The sequence below is a fragment of the Pundamilia nyererei genome, unplaced genomic scaffold, assembly GCF_000239375.1.
Source record: "Pundamilia nyererei isolate P.nyererei 1_Seehausen unplaced genomic scaffold, PunNye1.0 scaffold00252, whole genome shotgun sequence".
In the NCBI taxonomy this organism is placed as follows: domain Eukaryota; kingdom Metazoa; phylum Chordata; class Actinopteri; order Cichliformes; family Cichlidae; genus Pundamilia; species Pundamilia nyererei.
Window position 1 is genome coordinate 584939 of NW_005187653.1, and position 12244 is coordinate 597182.

At 45.3% G+C, this 12244-nt stretch overlaps 1 protein-coding gene across 6 annotated transcripts in view; it reads left to right on the forward strand.

Moving 5' to 3' along the window:
- The window catches only part of ap2a1 (adaptor related protein complex 2 subunit alpha 1), a 38386-nt gene that overhangs the window by 15788 nt on the left and 10354 nt on the right, over positions 1 to 12244 (forward strand). For 2 of the 6 annotated variants that reach the window (XM_005749649.2, XM_005749650.2), the window contains exons 7-16: positions 740 to 908; positions 1027 to 1164; positions 1313 to 1495; positions 1959 to 2056; positions 2136 to 2367; positions 2456 to 2644; positions 2730 to 2884; positions 5096 to 5158; positions 8695 to 8757; positions 11343 to 11425. In XM_005749649.2, the coding sequence (XP_005749706.1) occupies positions 740 to 908; positions 1027 to 1164; positions 1313 to 1495; positions 1959 to 2056; positions 2136 to 2367; positions 2456 to 2644; positions 2730 to 2884; positions 5096 to 5158; positions 8695 to 8757; positions 11343 to 11425 (1373 nt within the window). The remainder of the gene's footprint in view (positions 1 to 739; positions 909 to 1026; positions 1165 to 1312; positions 1496 to 1958; positions 2057 to 2135; positions 2368 to 2455; positions 2645 to 2729; positions 2885 to 5095; positions 5159 to 8694; positions 8758 to 11342; positions 11426 to 12244) is intronic. The other 4 variants (XM_005749651.2, XM_013915058.1, XM_005749653.1 and 1 more) reach the window with 2 other exon arrangements.

Sequence of the window (12244 nt, forward strand, 5' to 3'; positions counted from 1 at the left end):
TATTTTGAAAATATCATAATAAACAAATTAACTGAGTAATTGTGTAACTTTATTGGTAAAGGGTAAATGAACTGGTTCTTATATAGCGCTTGTCTACTCATCTGAGCGCTCAAAGCTTCACACAACCTGTTCATTCACCCATTCACACAATCGCATCTTTCTAAGTGCTTCATAGCTAACATTCACACACATTCACACTCCGATGGATGCATCGGAGAGCAATTTGGGGTTAGTATCTTGCCCAAGGATATTTGGCATGCAGACTAGGGGAAGCCAGGAATCGAACCACCAACCTTCCGATCAGTGGATGACCTGCTCTACCGCCTGAGCTAGCAGCGTGCTCCTCAAATGCTTCAACAACACTGAGAGTAACGTCCTCCTCTCTGCCCCTTAATCCTCTCTGGTCGCTATGGTAACACGTAAATACTTCTTTCAAAATAAGACGCACAACTACAACACGGGAAAGACCCAGGGGAACCGAGTTAACGATAAAAACCCTGAAAACCATGAATTTCACAGCGGAGCCTCAGCTCTCGCGGCCCGGTACCAAACGACTCACGGACCGGGCCCTGACCCAGGGGTTGGGCACCGCTGGTCTATAGTACCTTAGAAGCAGCAGCGTGGTGGTCGAGTCGTCACCTTAAAACCAAAACGGACACAAACCATGACTCTGTGCTAACTGGCTGCTCAGAACTGTACCAGGCTGTCAGTGAAGGGAGTTTTTCTGTCTCCTACTCAGCGAGCCAAACCTCCTGGTACGAGCCTGCAACCAGCTGGGTCAGTTCTTGCAGCACAGAGAGACGAACCTGCGCTACCTGGCTTTGGAGAGCATGTGTACGCTGGCCAGCTCTGAGTTTTCCCACGAAGCGGTCAAGACGCACATCGAGACCGTTATCAATGCCCTGAAGGTGACGCCTCACATTTAAGAATGAATGCTTACCTTCACAAAGACACACACCATCACTGGTGTAGCGGACTGTTGGCGCTCAGTGTTCCTCTTCTTATTGTTTGTCCGTGCTTCTGCAGACTGAGAGGGACGTGAGTGTGCGACAGCGAGCGGCCGATCTGTTGTATGCCATGTGTGATCGCAGCAACGCCAAACAGATCGTAGCGGAGATGCTGAGCTACTTGGAAACGGCAGATTACTCCATCAGAGAGGAAATGGTAGGTGTGAGTCACTGTGCAAGCAAATGCTGTTTATGCCAGGCCTGGGGTAACACTTAGCACCATTACAGAAAACACGTGAGTGGTGAGTCCTGATCCACTCTGTCAGCTTTGAACAGATGAACCAGTTTTGACTGTGCCGTTTCAGGTGCTGAAAGTGGCCATACTGGCAGAGAAATATGCCGTGGACTACTCCTGGTATGTAGACACTATCCTCAACCTCATTCGCATTGCTGGGGACTACGTCAGCGAGGAGGTGTGGTACCGCGTCATTCAGATTGTCATCAACCGAGACGATGTGCAAGGCTACGCTGCCAAAACGGTCTTTGAGGTACTGCTTCATGAACCCTCGAAATGTTGTGGAGGTGAATAGAGAGAGCTTGTAGTTGGAAGATGGTTCGGAAGTGTTTTATTGGGACGGCTCTTCTGCAGCCCGATGTTTCACTAAGAAGAGTTTTTCCTTCTTTACATTCAAACTTTGTTTTTGGACATTAGTCTCACACTCTGGTTTGGCTCTTCAGACTTTCATATATGAATAATATAGCTGCTCAGGAGCACACACACCACGGTTTGTGTGTTTACCTTTGGTTAATTGATTCATATATGTGATAGTAGTGTTTTTATCTTGTCTGCAACAGCAGTGGTTGTCCTCAAGTGTCTGAATGTCAGCAATAAGAACTGAAGGAGATGTGAGCAAAAGCAAACGTGGCCTAAAGTCGAAAAATACTTTAATCCTAAAGAAGGTTGTTTCAGTGATCCGTTTCAGGAAAACCACTAAACCTTGTGTGTTCCAGGCTTTGCAAGCCCCTGCCTGTCATGAGAACATGGTGAAAGTAGGAGGCTACATTCTTGGAGAGTTTGGGAACCTGATTGCTGGTGACCCACGCTCCAGGTAAGGTGGTTTTAATCTGATAAGGTAACAAGTCGACAGTCGAAATGCTGGGTAATAAGCTTGTCTCCCTGTCATCTAGCCCCCTGGTCCAGTTCAACCTTCTTCATTCCAAGTTCCACCTGTGCTCGGTGCCCACTCGTGCACTGCTGCTGTCGGCCTACATCAAGTTTATCAACCTGTTCCCAGAGACCAAGGCCACCATCCAAGAGGTGCTGCGCTGTGACAGCCAGATCCGCAACTCTGATGTGGAACTGCAACAGCGTGCTGTCGAGTATCTCAAGCTTTCTTCGATTGCGAGCACCGATGTCTTGGTTAGTTCTCACCAATGATAAAACGACATTATGTTAATGGACAGGGCTGCTTGGCTAAGGTAACCCACAACATGCGTTTCCCCTTCAGGCCACCGTCTTAGAGGAGATGCCTCCCTTTCCAGAGAGGGAGTCTTCCATTCTGGCCAAGCTGAAGAAGAAGAAGGGCCCAGGAGCCGTCTCTGTGACAGAGCTGGATGATAGCAAACGAGAGGCTGGGGAGTTGAATGGAGGGGCCGACCGGGGCCCAGACACAGCAGCCATGGCTGCATCTAATGCTGTAAGCACGCTTTCTCTAGTCTTTGTTTGCAAATCTCTCAGCTTTTCTTATGTTTTCCATTTAATACAACTTTCCTGGTTTCCAGTCCACCCCGTCACCATCAGCAGACCTGCTGGGAATTCGCTCTGCTGCTCCCGTCGGTGCTGCTCAGACCAATGCTGGCAGCCTACTCGTGGACGTGTTCTCTGATTCAGGGCCTGCTGCACCTTCTGCTGCTGTGAATGACGACGGCTTCCTGAGGTGAAAGTTCATGTCTTGATGAACTCTTGAACTAAGCTTTTAGTCAAGTCCAGTATGGGTGGCTGTACAGAAGCTGTGAGCCTGCAGAGCTGTGTGAAAAGGAAGTGAAACTAAAACCAGCTGCTCAAAGTCAGCACCCTGTGAACTAAGAATATTCATCAGCTTTGGTCGTTAGGACTAACATTACAAACACTCGTGTGTGGTGATTGTGGGACATCACAGTAACAGCTCAAAGTAACATCTGTTTTCATACAATTTCATTTGTGTGCAGTGGTGAACCAGCCATAAGATAGAAACAGCTTAGACTGCACCGATCAGACAAAGGTGCACGTTTGCATCGTAGTGCAGGGCCGAGCGTGGAACAAAGTTAGCTTCAGCTAGAAAGCAGGTTTGTTCTGTGCACGAATGTACCTGGAGGTTAAAAATGACTGAAGTGCAGCAGAGCTAAAAGGAACAACACTGTAAGACTGACTCATACTGGACTGTCTCAAACATCACTGGCAAACTTTGCTGTTTCTTTACTGTGTGGTGAATGTAAGATGGTTGTGGAGCTGTGTTTGTGCTTTTCAACTACGATGCAGGTAGTTACAGTCTGTTCATGTTGTCACCGGTCACTCTGTCTTACTTTGCTCTCTTTGTTTTATATGGACCTGCCAACCTGAAGACATTTGTAGTTGGATGTTGTATCTGATGCTGCGGTCCAACGTCTCTTTGTTGATGACTGGTTTTTCTTTGAGAGCCGCTGTTGATGTTAATGATTGGTGGTATAGCATGAGATAAAAGCACAGGCGTTTCCTCAAAGAGTAAATATGTACTGCTTCAGGTTTGGCTCTCAAAGAAAAGTTCGTTCTTTGACTGCTCAGGCCATAACATGTATTGTGCTGTGAAATACTATGATTACTTGTTGTGTTCCTAACTGTTAAAAGCACCGCACTGTCAGCAGGTATATTGGTATCATAAGGCTGAACTGTAGCGTGTGACGTAGGCAGTGGGTTTTTATTTTGAATGTATAGCAAGAAAACTGTAGGAGATAAAAGAAAGTCAAACCCTTAACAAATGCAAAGCCCTGAGAGATGCATCTGGACCTTTAGCTGGTCCACGTTGGCGAAGTCTTGTCAGAAACTGTTTCAGTGAAAGGGTGGCTGGACCTTTAGGGTTCACAAAGAAGTCGTCCCACTCAATTATTAGCAGTGTATACTCAGCCACCTACAACGCTTCCAAGCACCTCACCACCATCCCAGCTCCCATGGTGAGGAACACGCCCCACTACATCAAAAACTCTGACTTCACCAAAAAGGTCCACAAACTGGGGCTCCATCAAATCAAAGAAGACGGACAAGAAACGAGGTCGGACATTAACGAGGGAGAAACGGAAGGACAACGGAAGGACATTGTCATGTAGGTTTAGCAGAGAAAGTCAGGAGGCATCCTGGTGCACTTCAAACTCAGCCACACCCTCAGACAACAAACACACCTCCCAAACACTAGCTACGCAACATGGGGTACGCAGTGCAGCGCACGAGGAGTGCCACAAACACATGGCACAACATAGAAGAGCCACCTGGATAGCACAAGGCTCGACTACATCGGCATCTAAAGGTCAAAGGTCACTCTTCCAAGGGTGCCAGGGTTCACATTCTGAGAAGGCAGATGGTTTGAAAGAGGCCATGCATGTCCACTGTGAACAACCATCTTTGAACAGAGGGCGGGGCTTACGACACCAGCCGTCTGCCGTCTATAATCCAGTTCTGAGATCCCTTCCAACCCCCACTCACTGTTGCAGTCACGTGATCTCAACAGGGCACATGATGGTGTGAGCCAGGCTCTCATAATTGTTTCACCTGCAACCTCTGGTGATGATAAGCCACGCCTTCATGCTTTGGCTCATGTAAATGGAGCACATGATCCGTAGTGGGTCAGCCCACTATCTTTAAGAAAGAGCTTTAAGAAACGTAAGAAGTCGAGTCACAGTTGGATCGCAGCGTTTCTGATCTGTGGCAAACGGAGACGATGGACTTGGTATGAGCTTCAAGGTTGGCAGGTCTGCTTTTTTAATCTTGCTATGTATGTGACTGTCTTTCGTCTTTTTCTCTTTCCCTTCTCTCCATTCCCCTGTGTTTGTGTGTGTGTGTCTGTTTGTGCGGTTACACATGTGTGTTTTGATACGGATGCGTGTCTTCTCCTGTCCTTCACCATGATTGACACTGACAGAGATCTGGAACAGCCCACTGAGACCTCCGATTCCCTATTGGTGGAGGGTTCTGGTGACTCGGAGTAAGGGACCAGTAGTAACCTACAAAATTAGAACTGGCTAAAAAGATGCAACTCGGGCTTTTGTTTTTTTCATTGAAAATGTCTTTAACATGTATGTTACTGAGGAGGTGACTTGTTGCACGTAAGTGAAGTAGCTTAGTCAAACTTGCTGTTTTGAGTGCAAACTTTTCTGCTGTCAGCCACATGGTTTGTAGCAGCAGCAGGGAGCACGTTACAGGGAACGTGCTCTGTAAACCGTCTGCACTGCTTCATACAGGGCACGTACACAGTGCCAAAGGCCGCATTCAATTTGGTAGTTGCTCGTCTAAAATTGTGGGTGATCGATATAACACTGTCCACACAGGAGTAGTGAGAGCAGCAGATCCACAGCTCTGTAGTCAGTACAACGCACTGCCCTCTTTTCTGGGCTTTCCTTCTGTGATAAACCACACAGCAAAAACACTCGTTCAGTCAGTCTGTCCTGATAAAGTGCTTCTTGCTGGTGTCTGGCTGCTGCCCATCCCATCAAGCTTCTGGTCTCACTCTGAGCTGTGGTCCTGAATTATTGCTCTGCTTCTCCTGTCAGGTGCGTCACAGTAATATAACAGTGCTACAGATTAATCTATAAAAGATGATTTTGTTATTACATTTACTATTAATATTATTTTCAACCTGTAGGTTTGTGAAGCCCTGGGTATCTCACGGCCCTTTTCCGTACTCAGCTCACCTCGACTTGGTCTTTAGGCTTTTCCATTAGGTGGTGCCAGGGACTTTGTTTTAGTACCTACAGCCCTTTTTCATTACTACCTACTGGAATCGACTCGGCACGGTTTGCAGGGTTTTCCATTAGGTCACAGTACCTGGTAGCAGGTACTTTTTGGTACCTGCTTGGCGTTGCTTTCACAAAAATCAGAACGGCTACAGAAAACGACGGCGTGGTCCCCGAGTGTGACGAAAAGCTACAGACCCAGCAGCAGGTATGCATTCGCTTCGACGTCCATCTTTGTTGCATATTAATTGTGCTGTGGGACGTGCACACACGTTACTATGACGACAAGCACGCAGACAAGGTACTACTGGGTTGTAATGGAAAACCAGTCGAGTCGTGTTGATCCAACTGGCCACTAAGTGGCGTCGCTAGAGCTGGGCGATATGAGATTTTTTCATATCACGATATGTTTTTTTTCATTTCAGGCGATAACGATATCCATCACGATATAAGCCAAATAACTATATTTGTAAGATTTAAATGTGCCGTTGCTCACAAGTAAAATGTGAAATAATCAGCAGCTTGTTTTGATTTAAATATTTATTTCCCATAATAAGTTCAACAGGGTAGATGTACTTAAGGAACATGAGACTTTTTCAGATAAATAAAGGCAAATATTGCAAACTACACAAAAGGCAGCCGCTAAAGCGTCTAAGTTTCAAAATAGAACAAATGAAACAGACTAAATTGTCAATTCCACTTAGAAACAAAATATTAATTCTAAAAATAAATCTTAGTTTGTTTTACAGAAGAACAGACAAAACTGACTAACTTTTGTCAATATCAAATAAACTGAGAACTAAAAGGAAATTCTCGATCTCTCCTTGTTGTATAGCTTAGCTTTTCAAACAGTTGTAACAGTTACTTTAGTCTGACAAAAGCCGAATGACGAATTAGCGCTTCCAGTCAGAGACTGAGGCTACGTCCACACGTACACGGGTATTTTTGAAAACGGAGATTTTCCGTTTTCGTTTTAAAAAATAATCCCGTCCACACATAAAGGCAGAAATGAAGGAAAACGCTGCTATGAACATGCCAAAGCAGCAGGTGGCGCTAGATTCCTAACCGTGCAGAAATGTTGGCCAATCAGAAGTCTAGAAGCCTCGGTGGGAAAAAGTAAACAAAGCTGCGGCATAGAAGCAGAACCGAGTCGTATGTGTAGACGGACAGTAACTGTGTGTATATGTAAGCATTTAAACACTGCAGAGAGTAGAATTAACAGTAACAGTATTGTAGAAATTCATTTCACCGAAACAATAACGTGGCGCACAGTGTGACGCATGCACCAGTTCATTGTATTTCCAGACTTGCTTTCGGCACATTTACAGTGCAGCTACTCTGTTTTTTGTCAGACTTGAAATAGCCGAAATACCTTCACACTACGGAACTTCTATGGCTCTTCTGTTCGACAATCTCTCCGGCATTGGAACCATCATCTGTTTTCTCTTCGGTCACGCTCGGTTGATTTTTCTAGTCGGCACACTCATTTCCTCCATTACGCGCTGGCTCCATTACCCGCTGGCTGCTTCCCAAACAAACACACGTGCGGCTTGGCACTTGTGCTGTACGTAACAAGTCACGCGACGTGACGCTGCGGCTGTGATTGGTTCGGCTCTGCGCTACTTAATTTGGATCGGCTGACCTTTTTTTTTTTTTTTTTTTTTTTAAGAGAACAAGAGCGGCGAGGTCTATCGCGATAGCTTAATTTCTCTATCGAGTAAAAGTTATATCGCGATACATATCGTTATCGTTCTATCGCCCAGCTCTAGGCGTCGCACAATGAGTCATAAGAGAGAGCGACTCCTTTATGAAAAACAAAACATCCATGTTTTAACCCAACAATGACACAAAACGTGGTCCCCGAGCCGCAAGGCCACACACCAACAGCAGGTACACCATCGCTTTGTGTTGTGTTTGTGTCGCACACAAACTCTGCACTTGGTACTCGATTGTAATGGAAAACGACTGCAGCCGAGTAGAGTTGCGTCGCGCCGAGCTCAGTAGGTACCAGTGGAAAAGGGCTATAAATATATTTGCCGTCAGTTTATTTGGATGGGTAAGAGCACCATCGTTCTTTCAGACACCCATTTGTTTTTCAGTGGAGCAGAAGCTGATATCTTAGTCAAATGCATTGTGTCTCCATTGATCCACAGTGTCTCATATTTTGCTGTGGTTGATGCACCTTATTGGTAATAACCTTTAACCCCCCCAGAATGCTTGTGCACAGCAGCAGTCCTGACTGGTAGGAGAACATTAAACAGACTGTAGATGATCATTACAACTGTAAAAACATGGAAACACTGTCTAGCAACTGCGGGGCAAATATTGTGCGCACATTAAAACCATCATTAATGGCATCACATTTTATGTGCACAATATGCATGTTTAGTGCTGATGTTCACCTAGTTTTCTTTAACGTTACTTGAAGCCCTGCTTATTTCTTTAGCGGTGGGCCCGTGTGTTAAGCAGTGAGTATAGAGCTATTCGATGTGGGCCTGTGTGAGTATTGTACCACAGATGCACATTCAGAGTGTGTGGTGAACTCTGCACTGTGTGTATCATTCACCTGTGAAGTGCTTGTACTAACCAGCTCTGCATTTTACTTTATCTTTATCTTGTTGCCAATTTTCATCACACCGTTCCTGTTTACTGTGTTGAATGAGTTGCTCTCATTTCCCATTTCCACTCTTACCCATTCATTCCTTATTTGTCCTGTTGCCTATCTGCTTCATCCCTGCTTTGTTCTTGGGCTGTCCCTGCATCCTTGCCCTGTCCTGTGGCCTCCCAGCTCTGCTCCTCCCTCTGAGGATCCTGCTCCTCCTCTGTCTGAGGCAGATGAACTTCTTAACAAGTAAGCTTCTTCTGTGTCTAAACATTTTCATGCTGTAGCTCAGCATAAAATTGTTTGATTCCTTGTCAAAAAGAGTCCTCACACTTAATTAAAATATCAGCTCTACATAGTTCTGCTGCTGTTTTTAGAAAGCATGTACATTAGAGGCCCTACTAAGTCTGATTCATCCCACTTTCCAGTGTGGATTCTGTATATTTGAATACAGAGTTCTGATTACATCATTCATACAGTGCCACTTGTGTACTGATCCAGTTCCAATATTTAAAATAACGGTTTAATTTGATTCCCCTTCGTTTGTCAGGGTAACCTGTAAAAGATTCTTTGGTTATTTCTGTCATTTTTGAACATTTTCAGCTGTGGCAGAACAGATATCAGACACTGACAGTTTGTAACTGCTTGGTTAACGCATATGTGGTTCCCGTTCAGGCGATTCACTTGGTACAGTGCATATAGTATGGGATATTCTTTAATGCCTGTAGTGACGTACGTGTGGCTCTGCCTGCACGTAAATCACTTGTCGCCGGTTCTTAGGCTGTTCTCACTGAGCAGCAGAACCCCTCTGCCGCTCTGGGCTAGCTAGCTATTGTTAGTCATCTCTGCTGTCGTCTCACACACCTGGTGTGTACCAATACCAGAGATGTTCCTGGTGACTCATTTCTTAGTCGACTAAACGAGGGAAAAAAGTTCGACCGACTCGTGTAAAGCTAAGAACGCTCCAATATTGCACTGAATTTGAGAACCATTTAATGGATAATGTCAAAAACTGTCTTAACAAAGGCATTTGAAACATTAATCACATTCTTCAGTAACTGGTAACACCACTCAGCTGTGTGCAGGGGCAGCAGCTTAAGAAGGGTAGCTCAGACCTGCCTCTCTCCAGCCACGTCCTCGGGGTTAACATGAATCGTTTCCCAGAGCAGCCCATAGATGTCATTTCTCCAGTGTGTACTGGGTCTACACTGGGACGTCCTCGCAGTAAGACATCCCCGGCTAGGAGGTGACTGTTCGCCCCTGTCCTCAGAGGTGGGGTTTCTCTTTGGATGGCATGCCCCTTCTGCCTGGTGGATGTCTATGCTAGAAGACAGTTGACTGGGCCTGAAGCCTTAATCACAAGCTCCGGCACTCGACCCTAAAAAGATGCTTGTGGACTCCTGTCGCACGGCAGGACCCTCTCCTCTCCCAGTCTAAACCAAACTAAACTAAGCAGGTGATGCATATCCTGCAGACACACTGGGTTCTGCTGGTTGCTCACCTGCTTCAGCTTGTGCCTCCTCTCCGTGGTTGCTGCGAACTGTTGCTACAGGTTACCGATTGCAGTTCTCGGCCAGCGTCAAACGTCTGAGCATGGAGTGCTGCATTTCATCGCCGCCGCTCTCAGTTAAGCTGGGGTGCTGTCTGCATTTGCAAACGATGTTCTGATTGTTGGGCACGATGGCCTATGTGATCACTGTCGGGCCACGTTCACTGTTAAAGGTGAGCGTTTGAGGGCCCAGCATGTCGTAGGATGGGAGATTCAACAGTGGTCTCTTAGAGGCAGGGTGGGACATGTTCTTCTCCTGTGTTAAAGTGGCCTCACTCTGCTGCTGTAGTGCAGTGTTCATCTTTCTCCGACAGCCAGCCATGCTTCCTGGTGAGGGAATGGAGGGCACACCCTGTGGTAGCAGCCCAGATGTGGGATCTGCTTTCCCTCAGGGGAACATTCACTGTCTGATGTTGCTTGTGACTCCCGTTTGAAATCACTGGATCTATAAAGTTTCTTGGAGGAGTAGAGGTCTCATCAGCCGTAACACACCGGGCCATGATATCCCAACGTATATGTGCTGTACGTGTGTTCACTGAAGGAACCAAGTTAGATCTGATCCCATCTTATTCTATCTATGTGACTTGATGAATGTTGACATTAAAGCAGTGGCTAACAGATCACTGCACCCACAGAGGTGAGTCAATTACTTGCTAAATATCAAAATTAGGATACAGTACTGTGCAAAAGCCTTGAACCAACCCCAGCTCTTTATAGTGTTTGTTTGTTTTGGGTTTTTTCCACTTAGTGTCTCTAAAGGCCTGTGGAAGTTTGTCTGTGGACATTAGCAGCATTCCTTTCCACTCCTTGCATCTAACATTTTCACAGGAACATTTTGATTTTGCTTCTTTAACATTAACCTATGATTGATGTTGTGTACACATGACTTAGGTTTTATCTTGTTGCAGTATGTTGCCTATGAAAAATGCCAAAGACAGCAGTTTGACAGGCATAAAATAGGATTTCTACACCAACGAGTTACCAGTACTGGACTGAATATCAGTAGCAGCAGGAAGTTTGTGGTTCAAATCATCCTCAGTGTATACGGGGTTCTCAGGAGAGAGGTAGAAAAGAGAGCGTCTTCTTTAAACTAGTGGAGGCTCTAATGGTTTGGGGCTGCGTGTTGTTGCTGAGAAGTACCATCAGTAGATCTCTTTCCAATTTTAAATAAGAAAGAGGCTTTTGCACAATACTGTATAGCTGATTATCTAAGTAGGACCAGTTTTGTCAAATAGCTGCAGGGATGTTGTTCTTGTCATTTCACTGTTCGTCTTCTCCCTCCCAGGTTTGTGTGCAAAAACAACGGAGTTTTGTTTGAGAATCAGCTGCTGCAGATCGGCATCAAGTCAGAGTATCGTCAGAATCTGGGTGAGTATTACATTGGGGGTTTTCTGCTTACTTCTTATACCTTTTCCTACCAATACATGTCTGATTTAGCAAGTAATTCATTATGTTTGAATGGCTATATTGTGGTGTAGCTCTTACCCCTCAGCTGTAAAAAGCTGTGAGGTGTCATCACCCTGCTGGGGAGGCAGTGAGTGAGTGTGAGTCTCACTAATCTCAACCTCAAATTCAAAGGCAGAGATTTTCAAATGTATACCACAGGTGCCTCTGCTGCAGGAGGCTGCCAGTATTTTACAGTTTGAGATTATGAACTGCACAGACAAAGTACTGAGCCACACCTGTTCATTCATGAAGGGTTTTCAGTCTCAGTGCCACACTCACACAGACAACATGAGATCAATTCAGTCTGCCTTTACCAACATCTATGAAAGAATCTGCACTGAACTTGAATTACTGCTACAGCGAGCTAGATTGTGAGTAGGAGTTTTCCCCTCCTAGATCGTGCACGATCAGGAGCCCCAGGATCTCATCCACAAAGTGGAAGACCAGGGTCACAGGGTGCAGAGCTGTATGGTAGGGGTGGGCGATATAAACGATATACGATAGAAACCATATAAATTTGGCCAACGATAAGAGATTTTGACTATACCGCTCTACCGCGATAGCGCATGTTGATGATGTCATGAAGCTGCGCCTGTTTTGGTCGAAAGCTTTTTTTTAAAAAATTTTTTTATTAGTAATATAAACATACAAACAAAATGCACCATATATTCCAGATTCAGAGAATAAACATTTCTTACATATTAGCAACATTCATATATAGTGAAAATAAAATATAAAGAT